At 37.9% G+C, this 27,896-nt stretch overlaps 1 protein-coding gene across 1 annotated transcript; it reads left to right on the top strand.

Annotated features, from left to right (window-relative positions):
• The first annotated feature begins 324 nt into the window (after positions 1 to 324).
• Positions 325 to 25,020, top strand: LOC122984124 (alpha-2-macroglobulin-like). Its single transcript, XM_044354446.1, has 33 exons — positions 325 to 499; positions 782 to 938; positions 1,548 to 1,600; positions 2,329 to 2,349; positions 3,528 to 3,693; positions 3,779 to 3,863; positions 3,969 to 4,089; positions 4,962 to 5,079; positions 5,207 to 5,316; positions 5,414 to 5,581; positions 6,087 to 6,314; positions 7,344 to 7,407; positions 7,491 to 7,636; positions 8,086 to 8,235; positions 8,557 to 8,703; positions 8,786 to 8,858; positions 9,701 to 9,872; positions 10,129 to 10,354; positions 10,873 to 10,999; positions 11,168 to 11,289; positions 11,399 to 11,450; positions 12,440 to 12,523; positions 13,162 to 13,338; positions 14,573 to 14,648; positions 14,857 to 15,013; positions 15,109 to 15,183; positions 16,467 to 16,629; positions 19,958 to 20,145; positions 23,096 to 23,308; positions 23,663 to 23,787; positions 24,021 to 24,111; positions 24,198 to 24,369; positions 24,536 to 25,020. The coding sequence occupies exons 1-33, from the start codon at positions 326 to 328 to the stop codon at positions 24,592 to 24,594; spliced, it is 4,260 nt and encodes a 1,419-aa protein (XP_044210381.1). The 5' UTR covers position 325; the 3' UTR covers positions 24,595 to 25,020.
• The last annotated feature ends 2,876 nt before the right edge of the window (positions 25,021 to 27,896 follow it).

Raw genomic sequence — 27,896 nt, 5'->3', positions numbered from 1 at the left:
GTGTGATATGGGTGAAAGGAGGATAGATGTGTTTGTTTATCAGTTGCTGACTCTGAGGCTTACCCCAGTCAGTCATGGGTCTTTCTGGGACACAGACATGGACACTGTTTGTCTGCCTGGGCTGGATGTCTTTGAGTCGGACTGTTTCAGAACCGTAAGTTTACCTGTAGTGTCTATAAAACTAGCAATAGCATGTAGTCTTTTTGTGTAATTTACAGTAGAAGGGCAGATGCATACCTACTGACTTACAATTTCTAACATGTCAGATCCAGTGAGTAATACTGTGTGTGTATGTACTGTGTGTTTCTTTGGCTATAGGCAGTACATGGTAGCAATTCCTGCAGTTCTTGAAGCTGGAGCTGAGACCAAATTCTGCGTGAATCTACTGCAGCCCAATGAAACTCTAGTCATGACCGTCACTCTGGTCTCCCAAGAGAAGAACACAACCCTCCTCAAGGAGACATACAACACAGAGTTTCATACCTGCATTGATTTTAAGGTCAGCTCTCCAGATGTACAAAATACACGATTGCAAATCTTGTTGACCTTTGGTGGTATTTTATAACTTATACAGTTGCAAACACATACATTAGTAACACACAAACCACCATGACAAGATCAAAAAAAAACATTTTAGAATTGTTTTAGACAGCCTACTTTTGTGATTTTAGGTTTTAAATAGATAAAAAAAACAAGAATATTCCAAAACTCTTTTTCAAGTTTTACAGTGTGAGTTAATGGTTTTCTCGGCTAGTGTCTGTAAAATATATTTCTGTTAAAGGCTCCTGAAGTGCAGAATAAAGAGGTGCAGAAACTGGAGGTGGAGGTACGAGGTGGCACATTTTATTCAAGACAAGTCAGGAAAGTCATGATCAGGGTCTATCAACCAATGACATTCGTCCAAACAGATAAACCAATCTACCTTCCTGGACAAACAGGTAACTCTGAGCTGATCATCTATGATGTTGAACACAATATAGTACTATACGGGTTTCCCCTTCACAAACAATTGAAGATGTGCGTGTATAACTTGTTTATGGACTTTTTCAAAATTTTAAAAGCAAAACAATAAAGAAATGACTGTTCAGATGTAAATTTGTATGCATTTCTCAAACTTTTTAATCATATGACATGTTGATAGATATCTGTCAGCTCTGGCTAGCTAACATGACACGTGGAATTCAGGTGCTAAACACCAACTACTAGCAGTATAACACTAGTTCAGAGTTAATACTTACAACTAGTGGGAAATTACTTGTGTCTGTATCTCAAACCATCAATGGGCAGCACAGGTTAAAAGCACAAATACCCAGAGACAAGTAGCGTTTGCATAAAAAAAGTCACACTAGCATGTGAAAAAAGAACATACAGTACCGGTCAAAAGTATGGACACACCCTCTCAAAGTGAGTAAGCAGTGTCACATGGTAATGTTTAAGACTGTGATGTGATAGCTACCACTGATTACTTTACAGTATCTAACTTAATAATGATTATGTCTGAGTGGACAGAAGATGTTTAACACTGCTGTATGTCATCTCTTTTGCAGTCCATTTCAGAGTCATTTCACTTGATACCAGGCTCAGACCTGCCAGTCGTCTGGTGAGTGAATTGTCTCTCCTTTCTTTCAGATTTAATTTATAAATCACAGTATTTGTGACACTATGTGACAACAGCACAAGTTTCAATTAGTGCCCCAGTGACCTGGAATATACACACCAGCTAGTTGTACTGAACAGAGGTTACGTAATGAAATGATCGACATGGGTGTGCTATTTAACCAGGACTATGTTTCTGATCAATCTGCTCCTGAACGAGGGTCAATAGTACAACCAGGGCCCCTTTAGGTAAACCTGCTTGTGCTGAGTTGAAAGATTTTTGCTGACGCTGTGATAAATCCGTCAACCCCTATCATGACTTTCTCATTTTCAACAGTTTGCAGCAAAGAAATCTGTTTGTATTGGAAATAACTGGAACTATACTAAAATTAAATAGAATTGTGTTTGTTTGTTTTTTCAAGAAAACTATTAATCAGAATGACTGATAATCTGAGGAAAAGCCTGTTTTATTTGAATGTCTATTAAACCTGTTTCATATTTTTAATTCATAAACATAAGAGCTCTAGTCTATATTGACTGTGTTGAACTCACGCAGCAAATACCTGTACAATGATTGAAAAACATCGGAGCCTTGACTACGTATCATCACTGATTTCTTAGATAAAGAAAAATGACTCGCAGTTCATCACTTTAACCTGGACTCAGAGGACACTGTGTGATGAGAACAATAAACCAACTCCTTTAACAAACCTCTCTCTTTCTGTTTTGCAGTACAATGTCATCGAAATCGAGGTAAGGCTATAATGACAATATCTACACCTCAACATACTGTATACTGGGGGATCTTAGACTGAAAGTTACTTTAAGATTGACTGATATACACCTACCTTGAAACAAGAGGAGATGTTTTAACATCAATACATTTGGTAATGACCCCTCAAATTTGGCTTTTAAAGAGTTGTGACAAGGGTACAACACAAACTGAGACAAGCTAGTTTACACTGGAACAACTTAAACATCTATGAAAGATGGCTGAGATAAGAGTAAGAGTAGTACATTATAAACAGCAAATGTGACTGATATTATAACAATACATACCAGAAAAACTGCATTGAACTTTTTCTGGAGCTTTCAACAGCCTCTTACATTCTTCATCAGTAGAGGGGGTTGGTTGTTTTTTTTCTTTTTTTCACATTACCCAATTTCGACTCCTTAAAGGGAAACTTTGGTATCTTTAGCTGATTTCAACAACATGTGAACCCTCGTAAGATTTCAGAGTGAGACGTCTCCTTGAGTGAGACTTGATTAGATACAATAACAAAGAGACCACATCAAATATAAGGTAAAGAAAAATGTGTTATTTCTCTGTATGGTCCTTTCCTTAATGTTGTCAGACACTAATAATAACAATATGAGCCTGTCAGCAGCGAGAACAAGCACCTGTAGTGTAGATTACATTGCGGCCCGTTTAGTGGATGTCAGCTCACTCAATCCCCATTAGTCACTTAGACACAAAATGATAGGAAAATAGGGGTCCATGGGACTTAAGTTAATATTTCTCTCTCTCTCTCTCTTTCTTAACTGCATTAAACTACATTCAAAGGATAAGGGCCAAATTCTGTTTGTCTGCCAACATACAGTATATACTGATACCAATACATCTGCCACTGGACTGGTATTTTTAGCCTGACAATACATTTGTCAGGATCTATTTGAGAATAATTTCAGATAATATGTTGTCAAAATGTAGGATGCAAGCTTTCTTAAAAGCACATTGAGTAAACATGATGTCAACAAGTACAATTTTACAGCAGTAAATGTATGGCCCAGTTTCATCTGCAGTCTTGCTGAGGGAGAAGAATCAGTGAGCAGCATGGTTAGCACTGTATTTCTGTGTGGAGTGTAAATGTCCTGTAAGTTTCCTATTTGTGTCTTAAATACATGTTCTTCCCATTCATTTAATTTAACAGGATGCTAACAGAAACCGGATTGGACAGTGGCTGAATGAAACCTCCAATGGTAAAATACTGCAGCTTTCTTACTCTTTGAACTCTGAGGCCCGTGAAGGATCCTACCAAGTTATTGTGACGACTGGTGAACACAAAATATACCACAGCTTCAAGGTGGAGAAATATGGTGAGTAATGGTTCATTTCTTTTAGTTTTCATTTCAATCTATTTGTAATGTAGCAAGAATGCTAACGACTGTCTTTTGTCCCCAGTTTTGCCTAAATTTGATGTAAAAGTAATTACATCTGATGAAGTAAGTTTTGAGCAGGAAGACATCACAGCTGAAATATGTGCAAAGTAAGTAAAAGTCCTTTAAATATCTAAAATAGGCCCAGTTTGGTGAGTGAATGACTCTTTTTGAACAACACCTTGATGTTTGTTTTTTTATTTCCATCTAATTAGGTACACATATGGACAGCCTGTGCCAGGCAGCGCTAAAGTTGAGATTTGCAGACCTCTTAATCACTATTTTTATGGAAACCCTTTACACTACCTTGCTCCATGCCACAAAGAGACAAAGCAGGTACAGTTGTTACAGTGACAGTCTAATCTCTCTGCTGAAATATCAAACAGAGAGAACACAGAAGCGATATATTTCTTATTATTATTTTAACTTTATTTTATTTAATATAAATTAATAATACATTTTATATATGTGAATCAAATTCCAGAAATCCAAAATTCATTTCACAGCATAAATCTTGTAGACAACTGATTTTCCTAAAACGCGTTTGGCTTCAGTTCCCTTATCAGAACTTTTTTTCTCATCTCTGTCGACTATTTGCATAAAACAGGAGCAAACAGCTGATGTGCTGGTTGTTTTTTCCCTTCCTGTTCTCCTTTTCCTTTAACTTGTTCTTCACTTGACTGTTTACATTCTCCTCTCTACTCAAAACACACTGTTTTCTCCTGTGGTGATTGTGACGTACCACATGATCAGAGCTGATACCACGTACACTCAGGTCTGTTCAGGTCCACTCGAGTATTGGACATATTGACATAAAGACACCGAGACCTGCGGCAGTAAAAGGAGACCCGACCCAGTTAGACCCAATTAGTTGAATTTGGACCCGTTCCCTCATCAGAGCCATTCCCTGATGAGCCAAGAACTATATTAAGCCGACTATCATTGAGGCACCTTTGCTATTCATGCAGCTATCCCTGCCCTTAGACTGTATATGTCTGAATATAATGTTTTTTAAAAATTAACACTTGAACTTTGAATAGTGAAAATGGTATGAAAAAGAATGTAGGAAATTCCAAAGTGTGTGAAGTTTAAAGTTTGAATGACATTTACAAGTCAATGTATGATGAATGGAGTATAGGGTATGAAATGGAGACAGTTTGAGCAGTCCTTCTTATTTTTTATTTGATCTTTTTCGTTTTCATTTCTAGATGGACAAGAAAGGCTGTGCCACTTTTACCATCAAGATGTCCACTTTCACAAAACTTGACCAATGGGTGCTGTACGATCAACTCATCCTCATAGCTGAAGTGGAAGAGGAGGGAACTGGTAAGTCTTATTAGATTTTATAATTTTTATATTTTAAAAGGGAATCAGTATATATTTTTTAAACTAGCAATATCATGTATTTATCCAATATGGTATACATGTTGTAACATGGAGGCATCTCGTGCAGGTATTTCACCCAAACAAGAGAAAAGAATACCTGTTTCATTTATTGTTGGAAAGCTGTCATTTATTGACACACCTAAGATTTATAACCAAGGATCAAATGTGGAAGGAAAAGTAAGTGCAAAATGTTATCTTCACTTCTTCCATGTGATTCTACACACAGTGTAACTGAAGCAATGAGTATTCTCAATAATGACATTTATTCTGACAGGTTAAAGCAGTATACTACAATGATACACCCATTGCTGACAAGCCGCTGTACCTGTTTAAGGGAGCAAGGTGGTCATCACATTTGCTACAGAATCTCACAACTGACAGCAATGGTATCGCTACCTTCTCATTAAGCACAGCTACCCTCCATGGAGACATCCGCCTCAGTGTAAGTAAGAGGTTGCATTAACAACCTGTCAGTCACATCAAAACTCTCTGCAACCCAACAGCTCGAACCTACAACGGCTTCTAAATATGCTGCATCTGACCATGGTCTGATAGTAGCTGGCGGCCATATTGGAACAGTTTTGAACTATTTTTATACCAAAACCTTTGGATTGGCTGTGATTTTACCACCAACCCAACTGATTCATTTTGTGCTTGAATGATGTAAGCTTTTTATATATCGTTTGTTAACTGTCTTCGTTTACATCTGAATCACAGCCTTGGCCTTTAAATATAGTAGTATTAAAAAGCGGGCAAAGAAAAACACTTAATAGGAAAATATAAAAGAATAGAGAGGGACACAAAGCATTGATTAGTGAGTAAACAATAGGAAAATGATACTAGTTTAAAAATAAACCAATTCACAGGACAGTTAGAGCGTTTTCTAAAGCTTGCAACAACCTTAACCACCATGAGCTCATTTATAGTGTTTCTTTTCTATTCTGTAGGTCAGCAACAAACCAACAGAGGAGTACCATGCCTATAGATCTAAACACTATGAGGTTGGAGAACACACGTTGTCTGAGGCCAAACAGTATTCTCGTGACACAAAGTCAGTCAGTTTCCTGGAGGTGAAGACGAAGGATAAATCACTTCCCTGTGACAAAGAAGAGGACATGTTCATCAAATACACTGTAGTTGGAGAGGCCCAGGGCTCTGCAGATGTGATGTATCTGGTGAGTGGTGGGTGAGCTATTTCTCAGCTTGTCCCCAGCTGTCTCCTCCAGAAACATGGACACTGATTTTGAGAAACGTCCACAAGCCTAAGAAGTGTCAGAACAGCTGTTTAGTCGTACCAAGCTGTTTAAAAGAGTTTGTAGATTCAGTTTTATTTTTTAAATTCTAAATGAACTATTATTACATCAGTGAAGTCAAATCCACAAAGCTGGATTTGTAGGTTAACAAAGTTAACTTTGGGGTAACTTTCATAAAGAAATCTTCATAATGACTTCAGTTGCAAGGAGCACGTTTCTGAAGGGTTATGGATCAAAACATTTGAAAGGACCACCTCCTCACCAGTCAGCTGTGGGGAAACAGTGAGTCCTACAGGATCCCAGTATGGACAAAATAGTGATGAGTATAGCAGAGCACATTCTTACAAACAAGTAGAAAAACTTTTCTTTTCATGACAATTTATTTTATTATGTTAATAAATCTTTACATTACAAAGTGTCCCGCTCACAGCCAGTATAGCAGCTTCAAGTCTATTTTCCTCTGTTTGATGCTCATACTGTAACTACAGTGATGTTTTGAGAGCACTTCCAAAACACTGGTGATCTACACTCAACACTGTTCCTCAACACATTACTTTCCTATTGCAGGCTGCTCAACATGTTAAAATTTCAACCACATACTAGAGCCTAAAACATAGATAAACACTGATTTATAACATACTGCTTTTAGTATTTGGTTACTTTTTACATGTTCTGTGCACTTTTTTGTGTTGTGTTGTGCTATTTCTATTTCTGATTCTAGAGCTGTGTTTAGTTTAGTTTTTGTAACTTTCATCATATGAACTCATTACTTTAGCTGTACGACAAACTTTTTGACACAAACATTGCACACATATCCCACTAAGAACTTCATAACATGACAAATAACCGCACAACAGCAGACACTGTTGTAATCTGTTGTTAAAGGGAATGAGTGTTTAAAGTTAAGGTACATTATTCATTCTTTGTGTCACTTTCTCGCAAATTCCCCAGGTCCTATCCAGAGGAGCTATTGTCATGCAAGGCTTTAAACAGGTGGAAGTGCAAGATAAATCAGGTGGGCGACTTTAATCACAAGTTTTGGGAAGCATGTGAATGTAAGTTGTAAGACAGTTCATATAAGTTGGTTTGCTTTTTCAGTATCTGAGGGTGAGGTGTCCTTTAAGTTGAAAGTGTCTCCAGAAATGGCACCAGATGTCCGGGTTGTGGCTTACGCTGTCCTTCCCAGTGAGAATGTGATCGCCCACAGTGCTGACTTCTCCACTGAGAAATGCTTCGGTCACAAGGTCAGTGAGAGAGGAAGACGAATGTAGATGACTGTCTGTCAGACGTGGCTGTGGAGTCATAAAGGAATCATACACCTGCTGAATCACTGGTGATAATAATATGTAGCCTTCATTGAAAAGTTGTCACTCATCTGAAGTAATGGAGGGCAAGAGAACGTTGAGTTACTGCTACTAAAACAATTTCAGAAGTGCAATTACTGACTCTTCCTGCAAGAAGAAAGGGGATAAATATCAGTTGGCCAATAGGAGGATGTCAGTTCAATGAAAAGACCAGTGACTTGACCAAAAATGCCTCCTGTGTAAGGATTAATCTGGTCTTTTGGCATTTGTTAAAAATGTAAAGGAGTTGGAGTAAAATACACATTTGTGTCACATTGAAGGGATCACAGGTCCTCAGATCATACCTCTAAAGTCCAGATGGTGTGATGTGTGTTTTGTGTGTGTCTCAGGTGTTGCTGGAGTTTTCTCCATCCTCAGCTGTCCCAGGAGAGGAGAACACCATGCAGCTGACAGCCCAGCCAGATTCTCTGTGTGCTGTGAGTGCTGTCGATCAGAGCGTCCTCATCAAGGAGCCAGGGAAGATTCTTGATGCAGACAAGGTAACTGCTGGTATTAGTTAGTGTTTCTTTCTTTCATTTTCTCCCTTTTCTTTGTTTCCCTAAGTGTGTCCAAACTTTTGTCTAGTACTGTATGTGATACAGCTTTTCAGTATGATTCATTGCTGGTTTTGTGTTTTTACCCACTTGTACAGCACTTTGATATTCAGAAATAAGGTGAAGGCACTATTTTGACTGATATACTTTACATTCAGGCTTCAAGATAAAAGAGTGGGCCTCAGTTACCAGGAGTTCCCTAATCGTCAGCTCTGTAAAATAACAAATATGTTGCAGTTTATAGCTTTGAACCGTCTTTCTTTTCAGATATTTGGCTTGTTGCCCATCACAAAAGTATCCTCTATTCCACATGAAGTTGTAGATTCAGTAGAATGCTTGCATGTGAGACCCAGAAGATATGTTCTGCCATACCCCCGACATGACAAGAGAGATGATGCTCATACAGTTTTTCAGGTAATTTTTACATGCGACAAAATTTCTCTTGTTGCACGTGATGAACTTTTCAGTGACATCTGTATGTTGTTGGATTATCTAGAATGTGGGGCTGAAGATGGCATCAAATTTGCTTTTATGCCTCGATTATGAAGAAGAATACTACGTCTTGTATGGTGAGTTGTTTTGTTTTTGTTTTGTTTGGTTTTTTTGATGGTGTTTTTGCTGTACAGTAAAACAGTTCACTGTGTCACTGCTGCTCTTCACTTCTGATGCATCAGACAATAAACCCCCGAGTCAACTTGCATTTTGTCAGTCAAATCTCTGGCTTTTTTTTTGTGTGTAATGCAGCATGATGGGCTGTAAACTTTTTCAGAATTGTGTCTCTAAATGACCTAAACACATAACTGTGATGGAAACTAAGCGAGAAGATGGAAACAGTGTGACGCAGAACAACTCTGTTTCCTGCTCTGAGCTCTGGGCTCCAGTGTTAAATGCAAACTCCTGTTTAAACGTACACATACCAGCGTCTCTGCCATCTCCTTTAAAATCCTGTATGATCAATTCTCCTGACAGCGCTGTCAGTAGCCATCAGGAGAGATGTTCCATGTGGGGCTTGGATTTTATAACTGAACTAACACCAGGACTTACACTTTTTATTTCTCTGACTGTGTAGAAATCTGCTTTTTCAGATGATGAACAACAGCATTAAGGTAAAACATGATTTGTATCAGTTTAGTGTGGGGCGGCTGCTCTGCAAGTGCGCTTGATTTGACTGTAACTGTGGTTACACACTGGGTGGAGACATAATATTTCTCATAGGAGGTTGTGTTGAAGAAAGAAACAAATTAATAATATAATGCTGTTTAGTATGTGGGCTTATCAGAACGAAATATATGTAATAAGATAAATATATACTGTAAATGAGACTACACCCCCCACTTGCCATGCTGACTCTACTCAACTGTGAAAATCCTGAGTCGGGGACAGCCCTAAATATTTTCTAGTTTCTTTTCAGGTATCGGTTACGGGGTGGGCAGTGCTCCTGGCACTACCGGAAACAGAATAGTTTCTGAAACAGTGTTAATGGCAGCTCCAGGAGTAGGATCCTATTCTCCTCCTCCTCCGCCAATAGAGACAGTTCGCACTTTCTTCCCTGAGACTTGGATATGGGACCTGGTGGAAGTTGGGTGAGTTTCTGTCACAAGGGGTATTGATAGTCATGAAATGGAAAAAATGGGAGTCTGAGGATAATAAACTGTGGATGTATTAAGAGAATTGGATACTGTGTTGCAAGATGGCACCCCATTCATTACAAGTTGCCCGCTGGGCCCATAGAAAGATGTTTTTAACTGGCTGACTTCCTGCACACATTAATGGTATGAAAATACTTTACTGATGCTTCTTGGAGACTTTTTCATTTTGACCTCTGATCTGTTGATCCAGAGAGTCTGGAACGAAGGATGTTTCCGTCACTGTCCCAGACACTATCACCACCTGGGAGACGGAGGCTTTCTGTCTTTCCCCTCATGGTTTTGGCTTGGCTCCTCGTAAAGAGTTCAAGGTCTTCCAGCCCTTCTTCCTCGAGCTCAGTCTGCCCTACTCCATCATCCGGGGGGAGCACTTTGAACTGAAGGCAACCACCTTCAACTACCTGTCTAGCTGCATCATGGTAAGTCATATTTTTACAGATTTATTAGTATTACCTGACATGACATAGTCTGCCACTATAATATTCTTTGTGCGTTGATCTTGCTCTTTCATTAACAAGACCATGCTAGCTGCTCTGTGAGGCTGTACATTTGAACAGTGCTCTTTTGTGCTAAATGCTAATGTCAGCATGCTAACATGCTCATAATGAGAGTGGAGCAGAGTGGAGTAAACATTCTCACATCTGGTAAGAAACTAAACCAAAGGAAAAAGTTTACCAACTCGTCCACTGATGCAGACTGGAGCAAACCAACTACAGGTTTTTTGTGTCCAAAGATATGTTATTAATAATCACACTTATTTAAGTAGTGTACTGTTATTTTGACACACAAAGCACATGTATTATGCTGTGTCATATGTTTTATTCCTAGCAGTGGGACTGTTTTTAATCAGGTTTGGTTGGCTACATACAGGCTGCAGTAAGCAAATGCCATATGCTAAACTCCAGTTTTATAATTAATGTTTGTCTCTCTTAAACAGGTCACTGTGACTCCAGCCCCCTCCTTAGATTTCACCCTCACTCCTCTCTCTGGTAACCAGTACACATCCTGCCTGTGTGGCAATGAACGCAAGACCCTCAGGTGGACCATGGCCCCCTCAGCCTTAGGTGAGCATCAAGCTTTTATCCATCAAGGTCTTCAGGATGCCCTGAAGCTGTCCTGGCTGTCCCTCTTTTACCAGCACAACTCACAAGTGTTTTGACACTTTTAGAACTTCCAGCATCTGAGAAAATTATCAATCAAGTTTTATACACGGGTATATGATGTTTTTTTAGGGGTTGTGAATGTGACTGTGAAAGCTGAAGCTGTGACATCCGAGGTTTCATGTGACAATGAGATCGTGACTGTGCCAGACAGAGGTCGCATCGACGTGGTTACACGATCTCTCATTGTAAAGGTTGGTACCCTAAAACTAAGATGACAAAGAAAACCATTTCATTTTGTATTTAATCTAAGATAAAAGTAACACTGGAACTCACATTATTTCCTATCTCATTTCCTCTCAGGCTGAGGGAACTGAGAAGACAAAGACCTACAACTGGCTGCTCTGCCCTAAAGGTCAGTATGGGTGAGGCCAGGCATCAAACGTTTTGTAAAAGTTAGAAAGGGTGCCCTAGATTACATGTCAAACATGTAACTGAGACATTCATTACTTGCAAAAAGGTAGTAATTACAGTATATTTATGGCAATTGTTTCAAGTTTAGCACAAGTGTCTTCTTTTAAATGTCATTACTTAAATACATTTTATTACATTTTATCATAAACTCATTACACCCAAAGAACCTTCAGTTTTGTGGCATTCATCTATCTTATTTCCTATCAGTGGTGGAAAAAGAATTCAGACCATTTACTTAAGTAAATATACCAATACAGCAATGTAAAAATACTCCATTACAAGTAAAAGTCCTGCATGAAACATCCTACTTAAGTAAAAGTACATAAGTTTTAGCAGCAAAATGTAGTTAAAGTAAATGTAGAGGACTGGTCCTTCTAACTGATATATTATATATACTTATTATATAAGATGAAATACATATTTGATTTTTGGTGAAATATTGGATCATTTGAATATTAATTGAAATGAAACCATGTGAGAAGTTTAGAGGGAAAAATCACTATTTGGTGGAGCTGTTAACAACTCATAGACATGTGAAATGTGACCCCGACTACACATTGCTTTTTGTAAGATGTCAAAAGCCAAAAAAGTTGGAAACCACTGGTTTCATCTTTAATGTGTTGTATTTTAAAAGTTTGTTATGTTATCCATTGTGTCAGATCTTCATCTAAAAAGTAACTAAAGCTGTCAAATAAATGTAGTGGAGTAGAAAGTACAATATTTCCCACTGAAATGTAGTGGAGGTATAATACTCAAGTAAAAGTACAAGTATTTTAAAATGTACCTAAGTATATTACTTGATTAAATGTATTCAGTTATTTTCGTCACTGCAATTGATGATCCACTGACCACCTTAAATCTAAATAACCTTGTTTTAGTTGTGACCTCTGCTTTCTGTCTCTAAGCTGACTGTTTTCTGTCTGTACACAGGGGAGGCTTTGACAGAGGAAATAGATATACACCTCCCTGAGAACATGATTGATGGATCTGCCCGTGCCTCAATATCAGTCCTGGGTAAACAACTATTTGTTTTATTGAGTGTTGCTTTAACTAAACAAATCCTTAAGTTTAACAAGCATCATAAAGAAAGGCATCAATAACAAAAAAGTACATTAGAGCTGGAGTGTCATATTATGTTTTGGTTTTATACTTCAACCATTGCAGTTCCATGTAACACATAAAGCAGATTTATAGTCAAAAATGTGCATGAGTACTAGTGATTGCAGGATTATACTTGTACAAGGAACACAACAAATGCAACACAGTCATGGGAAAGAATACAGAAACTCCTTTTGTGCACTGCCTGCTGTACCTGCTCTTTTTGAAGCTTGTTAACATGCTTCCATTTTGCTTGAAAAAAAAACCCCACGTGATTTATGTGCAAAACATCTGACTTGCTGTTTCTAAGCAAAAGAAGGCTTTAGCTCATCTTTTTCTGTGATTAATTTCGTTCAATTTTTTTAACCATATATATAATATTTTTCAAATAATGAAAATACATCTTTACAACTTCACAACTCTTACAAACATTTTCAGTGCTGTAAAACCAAAAGAAAATATACTTAGATTACTAGTGTTTATGAGACACATTTAGAAATTAAAGGTGAGGTTAGTTACATGTTCAGGCTTAGTGAGTCAGTGTTTTTGTGCAGGTGACATCCTCGGCCGGGCCCTGAAGAACCTGGATGGACTGCTGCAGATGCCGTATGGATGTGGAGAGCAGAACATGGCTCTCCTGGCTCCCAACATCTACATCCTCCAGTACCTGAAAAACACCCAGCAGCTGACCCCAGCCATCATGAAAAAGGCTACAGGCTTCCTGACCAGTGGTGAGTCTCTGAGCAACACCCTCAAACCTGACTAACATTTTTCATCAAGTTGTGATAATATTCACTTTGCTGTTTATTTCTTGGCTTGGCAGAGAGGTTATCTTTCAAATGACAAAATTACATGTTCAAAAAGTGAGCTAAGAATATTAAAAAATATATTTTGGTGTTTTTAGTTACAAACAGCATGAAAAAGGTAGATAACAAGTGACCTCATTAGATTTATCAGTTAAATATTACTAATTAAATAAAAAAGTTAAATAAACTAATTAAATAATTAGTTTCCAACACGCCTACTTGTTGACTCTGATTGGTCTGGAGGCCCTGAGAGGATTTCTGATAATAAGCTTTACTTTTCTTTTTCTCAGATTTGTCATTATAACAGTCCCTAAAGAAAAGAAACACACACACACATAAAAAGAAGAAAAATGTGGGCTCTTACCTTAAAGTCCAATATAAAATCTACAAAACTGAGATTGTGAAAATGACTGAAAGGGACTGAAAGAGTTGAAGATGGTGTAGTGAGAAAAATTGTAGATGCTCATAACTACTGTATATAGTCAGAGAATACATGTAGCGTGATTTGGGACAACTGAGTACAAAAATAACTGACATTCAATTGATATACAGTTTATATATTAGGGATATGCATCAATTTTAATGTCAAATACTTGTGCTTTTACTGGAAGTTGAACAATTTGAACAAAATTAGACTGAGAAACATTATTAGTATTTATAGTTTAAAACTCAAAAACTCAGAATGATCAGATTTGATTGACAATGGCCTGACAGCATAAGCAGTAAACTCTGCAACCGTCATTGCATTTTGTTTCAAATATTGCTCCTTTGTGATTAGTGCACGTGAAAATGTGACGTCACCGTTTTCCAACTGAACCACGCTCAGTTCAAGCCAGTGAGAAGAGCACAGGCAAAACAAGCACAGAGAGACTTCTCTTGTGTGAAATAACCAAAACGACTCTAAATTTGGCAGTAAATCATGTGTTCATGTGGAACTTCATGGCTCGTGGTGCGAAATTGTCTGAGAAAATATGTCTTTAACAAATAGGTAAATACATTTTGGGCAAAGTGAGGCTGAACATATCACATGCTGTCAAACTTATGGAGCCATCATGAACAAATTCACCCCAGATGATAACCTTAATATTGAACTTGCTATTAAATCTGAAAGTGTGTGTATCCTTATAGCTTTAATAAGCATACTTTTATTGTTGCACAGGCTACCAGAGACAGCTGAACTACAAACATGACGATGGCGCTTACAGCACATTTGGAGCAGGAACGGGGAACACTTGGTGAGAACATTACTGAATCACATGCGTACACGTACTTGAGTATATGTACATGATGTGATCATTGGCAGCTGTTGGCTTTCATCTTTCTGCAGGCATTAGTGTATTAGTTAGTGTATTGTGGTGACTATCATGAGACAATACACAGTTCAAGTGCTTCCTCTTGTTCTGCTGTCTCAGTCAATGTCTAACCTTATTTTTATATCCTCAGGTTGACTGCTTTTGTGCTGAGATCCTTTGTCAAAGCAAAGTCTTTCATCTACATTGACCCAGCAAAGATTGAAGAGTCTAAGACTTGGCTGGAGAGTAAACAACGTCAAAATGGCTGTTTCGAAAAGTCAGGAAAACTCTTTAATAACAGAATGAAGGTACTGTTAAAGGGGATCAGGTCATTAGTAACTAATGCCAGCCTGAATATTAGATGTACAAAGATGATATTATTTATAATACTTCCTCTTAACAGGGTGGTGTGTCTGATGAAGTGACTCTCAGTGCTTACATCACTGCTGCCTTCTTGGAGATGGACATTGCCAAAGATGTGAGCACAATCTTCACAAATATCTCAAGTTGTTTTCACTGCAAACTCAAGTTTCATATCAAGTAAATTTTCCATAATCTCACTTTCATCATGTCTTCCCAGTGTGCAAGTTTTTAATTTAATTTTTTGCTAGCAGCGATATCTTTCAAAAATGTTCTTGGTAATATTACTGCAGGCAGAAAACAGCCTCACCTTTATCCACAATCCAAAATGCTTCCAGACATTACTTCAGCACTGCTCAGTAGTCTCAACCATAGATCAGTCCATTAGAAGACGACATCCATTTTTATTGGCAGTCATCTAGGAAAGTGTTTTTAATAGCCGTGATAACGCAGACCCAGACTACATGTAGTTAGTGCTACATGAAGTGAGAAATTGTCTTTGTGTGTCCAAAACCATCCATGCAGCACTGGGTTAAAAGCACAAAAGCATCCCTCACAGAAATAATGTTAGCATTTTCTTTGTTGAGTAACATTAACACATATGAGATACCTGCTGTTTGCTTACTGCAAAAAGAAAGAATTTAATAAGTATTATTGATTTTTATATTATTATCAGCTCATTGTTTACATAAAATTATTATTTGACTTTCACAGCAGAAACCTTGGACGCTTGATATAACTCCCCATTTTATTTATTGCTCCTGTTAGTGCTAATGTTTTATATTCAGAGCAAAAATTAATCCTACTAACACACAATATTACCTGCCCTATAACACTTAATAACCTAACGATGAATATGTTTCTTCTGCAACTGGGAAGAGTTTGATGAAACAATTAGCTCTGCTAACTGGCTATGGTTAGCAGCTAAACAGTAGCAACCACAGCACACACAGCACAGAAAAAAAACGGAGAGTAGTATATTCACCATCCAAAACAGATTTAAAAAAACCTTTCACACTGAAACTCACTCTGTTCGGTTGGTTAGCATTGTTGGCTTCACTTGGGGATGTCATTGTGCTGTCCAGTTTAGCGGTGCTGTTAAATAATTTGTCACTGCTGTGCTGCTGTAACTTTGATTTATGCACTTCGTCCTTGAAGTCAGAATTGTCTCAACAACAATAATAAGTCCCCATTGAAACTCACTGAGCGGAAACTTATTTGATGCCTTAATTCATTTACGTTTCTTTGAATAAAAGAATTTGTTAACATGGCAGTCAAAGGCATCCAATGAATTGTCTTTGGTCCATGGAAAAAGATAAAATAAACAAGTTGTGTTTAGATAAATCAAAATCAGTTGAGTCATAAGAAGATATACTACAATGTGATTTTTATCTGTTTCAGGATCCTGTGGTGAAGAAGAGCTTGTCTTGCCTTAAGGAGTCCACCAGTGACCTCAGCAACACCTACACTACAGCTCTGCTGGCATACGTCTTCACCCTGGCTGGAGACATGGAGACCCGTGCTCAACTTCTACAGCACTTAGACACGGTTGCATCAAAAGACGGTGAGTCATCCTCCTAAATGAAATCACTCTGACTTCATTACTGTGAATGTAGCTCAACTTGTGCCTGTAATGATCTGACCAAGCATGTTTTGTTCTTGAGGACAAGGCAAGGCAAGTTTATTTGTATAGCACATTTCAACAACAAGTCAATTCAGAGTGCTTTTCATAGAGCATAAAAGGCATCAAGACAGAATATAAAAGCAACACAAGTAAAAAGCTATTTAAATACAATTTTAAAAAGTGTTAAATTTGGAAATATAAAGAAGCTAAAATAGAATAAGACATAAAACAGGAGAATAAAAGTTACAGTGCAGTGTAAAATATTAACCCTCAAATTTGGTTTAATAAAAGGCAGTGGTAAACAGAAAAGTCTTCAGCTGTGATATAAAAGAACTGAGAGTTGCAGCAGACCTGCAGTTTTCTGGGAGCTTATTCCAGATATGTGGAGCATAAAAACTGAACACTCCTTCTCCATGTTTAGTTTCTACTCTGGGGCCAAAAAGCAGACCTGTCCCAGACGACCTGAGAGGTCTAGATGGTTCATAATGCAGCAGCAGATCAGAAATGTAATTTGGCCCTAAACTATTCAGTGCTTTATAAACCAACAGCAGTATTTTAAAATCAATTCTTTGACAGACAGGAAGCCAGTGTAAAGATCTGAGAACTGGCGTTATATGATCTACTTTCTTGGTCATAGTGAGGATTCGAGCAGCAGTGTTCTGAATCAGCTACACCTGTTGGATCGATTTTTTTAGGGAGTCCTGTGAAGACAGCGTTACAGTAATAAAGTCTACTGAAGATAAATGCATGGACAAGTTTTTCTAAATCCTGCTGAGACATAAGTCCTTTAATTCTTGTTTTTATTCCTTCTTATTCTTCAGGTGATAGTAGGTTTGTAATTGTCTTAATGTGGCTGTTGAAATTCAGGTCTGAGTCCATGGCTACACCAAGATTTCTGGCTTGGTTTGTAGTTTTTAACATTATCGATTGAAGCTGAGTGCTGACTTTTAATTGTTCTTCCTTGGCTCCAAAAACAATTACTTCAGTTTGGTTTTTCTTTAACTGAAGAAAATTCTGGCACATCCAAACGTTGATTTGTCCAATGCACTTACTCAATGCTTGTATTGGACAATCGTCCCCTGGTGATATGGTTATGAAAATTTGTGTGTCATCTGCATAACTGTGGTAACATATTTTGTTGTTTTCCATAATCTGAGCTAGTGGGAGCATGTAGATGTTGAACTGAAGAGGACCCAGAATGGAGCCTTGGGGAACTCTGCATGTCATTTTTGTCCACTCAGATGTGTGATTACCTATGGACAAAAAGTAGTCCCTGTCCTTTAAGTTGGATTCAAACCAGTTCAGTACTGTGCCAGAAAGTCCCACCCAGTTTTCCAATCTGTCTAGTAATATGTTGCAGTCAACCGTACTGAGATCCAGTAATACTAATACTGTAATTCTGCCACTGTAATTCTGTCAGTGTTTAAGTGTATGTCATTGACGACCTTAACAAGAGCAGTGTCAATGCTGTGGTGAGGTTGAAATCCTAACTGGAAGACATCAAAATGGTTGTTTAGTGCCACAAAGTTGTTCAGCTTTTTTTTAAAATGATTTTACTTAAAAACAGGAGGTTTGATATGGGCCTATAGTTGCTCATTAATGAAGTGTCTAGATTGTTCTTTTTCAAGAGTGGCTTGATGACGGCAGTTTTCAGGGTGTGTGGGAAGACACCTGAGAGAAGAGATGTGTTGACAGTCTGTAGGAAACAATTTTGAAAAAGCCTGTGGGCAGAATATCAAGGCAGCAAGAGGAGGATTTCAGATGTTGTATAATGTCCTCCAGGTTTTTGTGGTTGATCGGATGGAATTGTATCATACTACTCAAATTAATTTTAAGTGGACACAGGGATAACACATATCCTGCTCCTGATATGGAGGCACTGACTGCTTGTCTAATTTTCTGAATTTTGTCAGTGAAGAAGGAGGCAAATTCATTGCAAGCCTTGGTGGATAGATGTTCAGGGGCAACTGATACAGGAGGGTTTGTTAGCCTGTCGACAGTAGCAAATAAGGCACGTGCATTATTATTGTTTTTGGCAATGATGTCAGAGAAGAAGGACCACCTTGCATTTCTCAGTTCCAAATTATAAATGTGATGTCTCTCTTTATAGATTTGTTTTTCACCTGCATTCAGCTTTTCAACACTCTTTTTTCCATTCTGACCAGCGTGGCATTTCTCTATAGAGAACTTTTCTTACCAGAGACAACCTTCACCTTAGTGAGTGCAATGGCATCAATAACATTTGTAATTTTAGAGCTGAAATTATCTACACGCTCATTGACTGAGACCCAAGAGACAGCCGGTGTGGAATAGAAAGCCTAAATAAATATTTCACTTTTGTTTTCAGTGATATACCGTTTTGTGATTACCTCTGTTTGAACATTTGTGTGCATGGAGATAGCACTCTCAAAGAAAACACAGGAATGATCAGAGAGAACAACATCAGTCACTACAACCTTAGAAATGTTCAGACCCTTAGAGATGATTAAATCCAGAGTGTGCACCTTGTTGTGTGTGGGCTCTGTCACATACTGAGTCAGTCCATAGTTATCGAGAATATAACACAGTTTTTTAGTCCCTCTGTCCTGGGGGTTGTCAACATGGATGTTAAAATCACCAACAATAACTACACAGTCAAAGTCAGTACAGATAATAGACAGCAGTTCAGCAAAATCATCAAAAAAGGTAGCACAGTATTTCGGTGGCCTGTAGATACTTAGAAATGTAGCTCTAGAGGAGGAATTCGACAGGAAAACTATGCTTGACTATGGACATATAGTACTCTCATGCTGCTCATTCCACCTTAAAACAACTTGATGCAGTTTACCACTGTGCCCTGCGTTTCATTGGAGGAGATCATTGTCATCAGAAAGTCAGGAAGTGGGTTGGTCCTCACTATGAACCAGAGAACTACACACTACCATTTTTGTTTCTACATGTCTCCCACTAAAGATCCCTCAGCATATTACATCTCTTCTCAAATTTAAAACTACAGCTTATCAGTACCAGGTCGGGCTAACTTTTGAAACCCCATGAGTAAATACTGATTTTGGAAGACTGCCATTTCATTTTCATGGACATTAAAACTTGAAAGTCTCAGCCCATTTGATGAATGTACAGATACAGTATATCTGACCGATTGTGTGATGTGTGTCTTCTCTGTTTTATTTCTCCTGCTTTATTTGGATCCTTCTCGCAAAAGAGATCCTGATCTCAATGAAACTACCTGATTAAATAAAGGTTATATGTTGTGAATGGCTGTCCTTAGGGGGCCGGCTTCGCTGGTCTCAGACAGCAACAGAAACGTCAGCCTCTCTGTCTGTGGAGATCAGCTCGTATGTCATACTGGCAAAACTCATCGCCTCCCCTACTGCTGAAGACCTGGCCTACACCAGCCGCATCATCAGATGGCTGACAGACCAGCAGAACTCTTATGGAGGCTTCTCCTCTACACAGGTACATTCAAAACAGCTGATTGTGGAGCTTTGAGTCAAACATACAGTACAGGGATAGATTTATAAGAAAATGGAATTGTGTAAATGTGAGCTACTGTTTTCATAGAGCTGTTGGCCACAATCTGTGTTTTCATCATCTGATTTACTAAGATGGCACCTCATTATGCAAATTAGCAGTTTGACTGATTTTGATTACAAAATAGTTGCTTGGCAACTCCACCTGAGAAAACTGTTAGCTATTACTCATAAATGATGATATTATGATCTTTAGCATCTATGTAATTATTAATACATTAGGAGGCAATAAACACGTTCATGGGAAATGAAAAGCAGATGAAGTGACACAATAAGACAAATTAAAAATGCACAAAATATACATAAGGCACCACAACTGGTGGAGACAGAGAGAGAGAAGGATGGAGCAAAAGGTTCATCAGATTAGACCTGTGCAGGTTGTGGTGGATGTTGTGTTGATATGGATCCTGACATAAATGCAGCCCAACACTCACTCAAATGTCTCAACAAAAGAAAGATTTGTAGTTGCAGCCTATAGTGATGATATAGTTCATTGATGGTAGAGTTCAAATTTGAATTTAATCAACACAAACCAAAACTTCCCCTTCTATTGTTTTCTGCATTACAGTAGTCAGATACTGTGTTTGTTAATAAAAGCCTATTTTTTTGTTTCTAATAAGCAGTTTGTTATATTCAAACCTATGTTTAATGCATGTTTATTTTTCTCACTACAACTTCCCTTGTGGTTCTTGTAAATCCCATCCCATGTTTATGCCTCCGTTTCAGAGGCAGAGAATTTTCCATGCAAAACTGACCTTAGAAATTATGATTATAATTTGATTTCAGTGATTGTATCACACCAAGGACAAAAGCAGTATCATAGTATATTCATTTCAAATCACATATACTGAGCATTACTTTCCAGTTTTAAATCATAGCTTTCCTACCTTTAGGCAGCCATTACTATCAAATGATCAACATCTTGGAGAGACTTGAAATTGATAAATCGTGCCCTCAGAATTATATGGTTCTATCTGATATTTTTGTCAAAAATGAGTTATTCATTTGAAAGTATTTTTTGACATGTTATTAACAGTTTGTGTAGGTTTAATTTTGTTTTCTGCATTATTGGCCCTAAAATTTGAGAAAATAAAACGTTCTCTCTCAAAAATCGATCTCTAACTAGACTACATGGTTTCATCTGCAAAGCACCAATCAGAGCTCAGAATGTAGACAGGAGGACCAATCAGGTTCCACCTCTTCACCATTTAACCTCACTGCTCTGTGACTGTGCTTAAATGAGTTGAAAACGTCATAAAATGCTGCTCAATCTTAAGTTTTGAAGACTCCAAATTGATTAATTTGATCAAAATAATTAAGTAAGATACAAACACCAACTGAGTTAAAGTCAGTTTTGTATCTTGTTTGAGCTCAGTTAGAAGCTGATGTTGACTTCTATCTACTGTACCATGCTAGTCAGCTAGCTTTCTAAGTTTAATTACACAGTTAGCAGAGTTGTTAGCAATAATTAGTTAACAAAGATTATCTCAGGGCACTTTTAACATAGAGCAGGTCTAGACTGTATGAGTCTCCCATGAGCAGCACTTGGCGACAGCAGCAAGGAAAAACTCCCCTTTAGTGACTAAGTTACTCTGAGTACTTAACAAATATGAAAGAGAAATTTGAATATGTAAGAATATGAGATACATTCAGGCTGCTGTTTGCTGATGCTAACACTACCTGCTGCTAACTGTGTTTGTGTGTGTTTAATGTTATAACTTGAGTCCTGCAGGAGAATCAGTAATGACAGAGAAACATTCAGAGCTCAGACACTGACAGAGACCCTAGATTGTTGTTGAAGTACAACAAACAAACAAACAAACAAATAAATAAATAAATATGTAAATAAGTAAATTTGGGAGCAGAAAAGCTCTGAGATGAAGAGCAACAGACAGAGACAGCAGCAAAAAAACATTTAAGCAGAGAAAGGAAATTAACAGAGAAACATTTTTAAATGTTCTGTCTGTCTTAAATTTATCAGTTCAAATCTGTCAGTGAAAACCAAATGTAATTATGTCTAACTTTAAAACATGCAGCTAAATCGTTGTCTGTGCCCAAATATCATCATTTTGTGTATTAAAACAAAATATGACAAATCTGTTTACTTTTTCCAACAAAATCATCTTCTTTTCTGAATTCTCAGAGTTAGAAGGTTCTATCAGAAATCAGCTGGTTATAAAAACAACACTTTAAAATGTGATTAAAAAGATTTTGATAATATATATTTAGAGCACATTAAGGGTGTTTGTACTTTATGTCAGTTTTGCTAGCTAGGATGTCAAAACTTTGAACCTCAATATCTCAAAAACCACTCAGAATGCAGATAGAACCTGATAATTGTGAGGTTATGAAAAGTAAAAATCATGTCTGCCTTTATTGTTAAATATAAAGTTGCAATATGGTTGCATGAATGAGATTATAAGAAAAGATGAATTTGAAAAGTCTGCTACATGTCTCTCAACAATATAAGTTTATTAAGTACATTTGTACATTTCTATGCTTTTCTCTCTCTCTCTCTCTCTCTCTGTGTGTGTGTGTGTGTGTGTGTGTGTGTGTGGTCCAGGTATTCCTCATGTTTTGGGGACATAAATCTGTTTACACAGTCATGATGTGGGGACAAAAAGCAAGTCCCCCTAACGTAAATCATTAATTTTAAGGTGAAGACTTGGTTTAAAGTTAAGGTGAGTTTAGGGTTATGTTAAGGTCAGGGTTAGACATGTGGTGGTTAGGGTTAAGGTTAGGATAAGTCTCCAGGATATGAATGTAAGTTAATGTAATGTCCTCTGAAGTGATGGAGACACGACTATGTGTGTGTGTGTGTGTGTGTGTGTGTGTGTGTGTGTGTGTGTGTGTGTGTGTGTGTGTGTGTGTTGTAGGACACAGTGGTGGCTCTTCAGGCTCTGGCTCTCTACTCCACTCTGGTGTTCAATCCAGAGGGTTCAAGCACAGTGACAGTCCAGTCTCCCAGTGGCCAGCTGACATTTGATGTGAACCAGAACAACAAACTGCTCTACCAGGAGAAGATGCTGCAGGACATGACAGGAAAGTACAGCCTGGAGGTGAAGGGAACTGCATGTGTGTCAATGCAGGTCAGTGAATGCTGGAGATCTGTTGGTAGATAGATAAATTTCATCCCTTATTGTTCCGAAAAAGGAATGAAATCTATCCCTTATTTAACTATCATGAAATTATTTTGTCAAAAAGATGGGGAGATACAGAAATGATTTTATAAATTAAGGAAATGTATTCATTTTAAATGTTTATTCCTCCACCCAAGAAAAGAGGCAGCATCACTCGAAATCTTTTTTTCAATCTGGAAACCTAAAACTACAATCATTAGCCTGTGAAAACCAGATGGTACTTCTCAAGGGGGAAAGGACATTCATAAGATTCTTGTTAACTTTTTATGAATGTTAAATCTTCCTTGTGTACCTGTTTGACAGATTTCTCTTCATTATAACATCCCAACTCCTGCTGATGTAACTACACTCAGTGTGGAGGTAAAACCAGAGGCTAACTGCACCAGCAAATCCACCACACCTAAACTCACTCTGAAGCTAAAATCACTGTAAGTACATCAACAGCACAACAATGATAGAAGAATTATGCAATTTCAAACAAATAATCTCCTAAGTAACTGTTGGTGGATGGACATGTTGGAAATGTTTACAACTTTGTAGTTATTTTGTAGTACTGCCAGTGCCTCACATTAAAAACTCTCTATGCATCAGCCAGTACAACTATGAAGAACAGAGTAATATCTCACTGTGTAACATCACATTTTTTATGGTTCCATTACAGTTATAGTGGGAAGGAGACCAGTTCAAACATGGTGATCCTGGACATCAAAATGCTCTCTGGATTTGTCCCAGATCCAGAGTCTTTGAAGAGGGTAACTTATTACTGTAGTTTAAACCTGTAATATTTGTGTCAGATGTCGATGTCGTGGTAACTCAGCTGAATATCATGTCCTCACAGCTCAAACGTGCCCTGCTGGTGGATCGTGTCGAAGAAAAGGAAGATCATGTTCTGGTGTACTTAGAGTTACCAAAGGACATACCCATCAACCACAGCTTAGAGCTCGTACAGGAGGTCCAAGTGCAGAACCTGAAGCCAGCCGTGGTCAAGATCTATGACTACTACCAGCCAAGTAAATCACATTAACTCTAAAACCCACTTACAAACAAACTGAACAGTTATAAGAAATATAATTTGGAGAACTACAAGTTGTAAATGTGCTGGAGTTTTGGACACATGAAGAGGGTTTGACTGTCTTTGTTTGTTTTAATGTCTCTTCTACTTCTTTTTCCTCTCAGGTGACCAGGCTGAGACAGAATACAGCTACCCTTGTGCTGCCGGTAACAATCTGCAATAACATACAGGAACACTTACAACATTCATTTAATGACCTGAAAAAAACCTCATTTTAACCAATTTTAACCTGACCACAAAAAGCAGCATGTTATAAATTGTTTTGACAGATAATCTAAGTATGTACAACAATTTAGAAATCAACTAATGTAGTCTTAACAGAATTATTTTGTGTGAGTGAAGGGTGGTCAGTCCTCAGGTCATCACAGATTTCAGAAGATTTTAAAAGGACTTGCACTTTAAAAATGTTCATTTTATATACGTTGTGTAGCTCCATGTTTGTTAGTGTAATCATACACAAACAGTTAACACTTATTTTGCTTGTTACATTTTGCCACAAATCCTTTCAGCTGTGTAACTCCTGTATGTGTCTAAAGTGAAATCCATACACAATGAACAATAAAATGTCATCTGAATGTCCCATTCAAAACTGTTCTTATACTCAACTCTGTCTCTCCAGTTTTCTTTATATGTATTTCATTAATTGACCAGAAATAACATTGTGCAGGTCAGCTTAGTATGGAAAGTGGACACATTCAAAAAGTAAGTGTTCTAATGGCTTTCAAGTCAACTCAAGTCAAATTTATTTATAAAGCACATTTAAAACAACCCACGTTGACCAGAGTGCTGTATAGACCTGAGCAGGTAGCTAAAGGCACAAATACCGACACAAACAACAAGGCACACAGGCACTTAACAGAATAGGCACAAGCCAAAAATCAGCCACATCAGGAGGATTCAAACGCTAGTGAATAAAAGTAAGTTTTGAGCCTTGACTTAAGTCAGTCTTGGGGCTGCAACCGCAAAGGTCACCCCTGAACTTTATTAGAAGTCATTCATTTAAGTCAGGTTCAGATAACATAACTCATATGATGTTATTATTTCTAGTAGTGGCTGCCGTTGTTGTGGTGTAGTTGCATAAGAGGACATACAATGTTCTAATGCAGCTGTGGTATTTGAACGTCACATAATTGTTTTCAGATTGATGAATGAATTCAAAAATAGACCCATTTGGTCTTTGACTGATGTGAGGCGTCCATTTATTTGGTTTTTAGGCACTTTCATGTAAGAGTTTCCAGTTGTAATTACAACTTGGATGTTGACGTGAGCACTATTTTCCAGTCCAAAACTCACAATTATGCTAGCTCAGGAAAGACATGAACATGGTATTAGGCCACATGGCTGTCGTTGTGAGAGTCACACAAGTCGAGGTGAGAACAAGTCGTAAACTACCCAGGACGCGTGTTAAGATGACATTGTAAAGCTTGATTTATATAAGGGGATACAGCATAGCCACAAAGCCTATGCACAAAGCCACAGAAGCTACAATGCAAGCTATCCTGTAGTTGCCATGTGCTTCCTCAGAACTGTAACTATGGGGTGCCCCTTGGCGTAGGGGTTAAAATGCTGACCATTAACCACAGTGTCGCTGGTCCAGATTCGGCTGGGGTCCCCTTCCCTCCTCTTTGAAAAACATCTGTCTTATCTGTCCAATACTTGACCATTGCTGTCCACAAAGGAGTGTCTCTTTTCACTGTCCTTGAGGTTGGACAGATGTGTGGGTCTACTATTACCTTAGTAGTTAGGGTAACCACTGTTCATATGACAAAATCAAACATCCCACACAGTTTAAAGGGCACTGTTGCACTGAACAAGTCACTGTAACATTAATATATTCAATTAGATTGAGGAAACCCCAATACCCTTGTAAGGGACCAAGCTGGCAGGCAAAGGAGACTCAGGTGGTTTCAAAAAAGAGGGTTTTTATTTTACCCAAAAAATGCAAAAAAAAAAGGTACAAATAACAAAATATGTAAATAAAATTCAGGGCCCATAAAAGAGGTCAAATAAACAGAACTCAACTAAAGTGAACTTAACCCTACTAACAGACCTTCCAAAATGAACACAAAGGGGAACATATATACTGGCTGATCAGACCATAACATAAGAGGGGTAACTAACAAATGACAACCACTACCAACCAAGCAATAAACAACAGAATTCCCCCCCAACACAGGTTAACTCAACTAAATCAACTAAACCAAAAATACCCAACTAAACATTCAATAAAGAGAAACAAACAATATGACTAAACTTGAAATAAACAGTTCCCCCCTATGAGGTGGCAGGACTTGGTATGACCCAATTGGCCACTTCCTGTATTTAACCATTCCATGTCCTGGTGCACATCCTCTGCCCAGGCCTGGCCAGATGTCCTCCAGGAGCAGCACCCCAACACTGGTAACTCACAAAAATGAAAATTAGAACAACTTAAACTAATGACTGTACAAAAGTTAACCAAATGTGCGCGCTACAAATAGAAACTAATGTACTGCCAAACTGTAAAATAAAAAGTAAAACAAAATCCAGTGTGTTGTTATTTATTTGTATGTAATGTGAAATGTAATTAAATTAGCTAACTGAGGAAAAAATTAACTACAAATGTAAAAGAGACCAAAGTGTGAGTGCCAGCTGGGATACAAACTTCAAAACAGCTGTGTGGCTGCAAGTGCGGCCATCACAACCCTTAATCAGCTATTGTCTTTTTGGCAGCCGACCAGTCTCAATGATGGTGAGTTTTTGAATGAACTGGAATAAGAGTGGAAAATAAATTGCTGAGAATTATAAGGTACAATAAGATTTTTTTTTAAATCAGTAAACAGGGTGCAAATCACATTACAATTAAAAGCAGTACTTTCTCTATCACTAGTCAATGGTATGATTCCCATGAAAAAAAATGCAATTAGATGTGCCTGGCGGGTGAAGAATCAAAAATGTGAGTCCAAATCACTGGGCTGCAATTAACAGACGTTTTCAGTGGTCTAAAATGCCCATTACAATTTCCCAGTGGCCCAAATCCATTTATAAACAGCATATTCATGATTACAACTGCAGACTTAATGGATTAATGTAAGAATTCTTCATCAACGTTTTTGTATGTATTCCGAGACTTACACTTATTTAACATTTAAACTTGATGATTTACCACAGAGTGTAAAATTGGTGTTTTAGGCCTGCTTAATTTAGATAAAAGCTGCCTTACTGATGTGTCTCTTATCCTTACCTTGGAAATAGAGGTAACAACATGTGTTTTGATAAAGGTGTGTGAGCTTATTGTTAGCAACCCAGCTAACAAACTTGCTAAGTTAACAAGAAAAGTCCTCATTGAATTAAATTATTTACACTCCCAAGGACAAAATGCCAGGTGGGAGAAAACAGCACAGTACAAAGAACAGAAAGAAGCTCATAGATGTTGTAACTGACTAACTTCACTAATGAGCAACTACAGGTCCATATCAAACCTCC

The sequence above is a fragment of the Thunnus albacares genome, chromosome 6 (genome assembly GCF_914725855.1).
Source record: "Thunnus albacares chromosome 6, fThuAlb1.1, whole genome shotgun sequence".
NCBI classification, from domain to species: Eukaryota; Metazoa; Chordata; class Actinopteri; order Scombriformes; family Scombridae; genus Thunnus; species Thunnus albacares.
The sequence above is the reverse complement of the archived record's forward strand: the minus strand, read 5'-3'. Positions and strand labels throughout refer to the sequence as shown.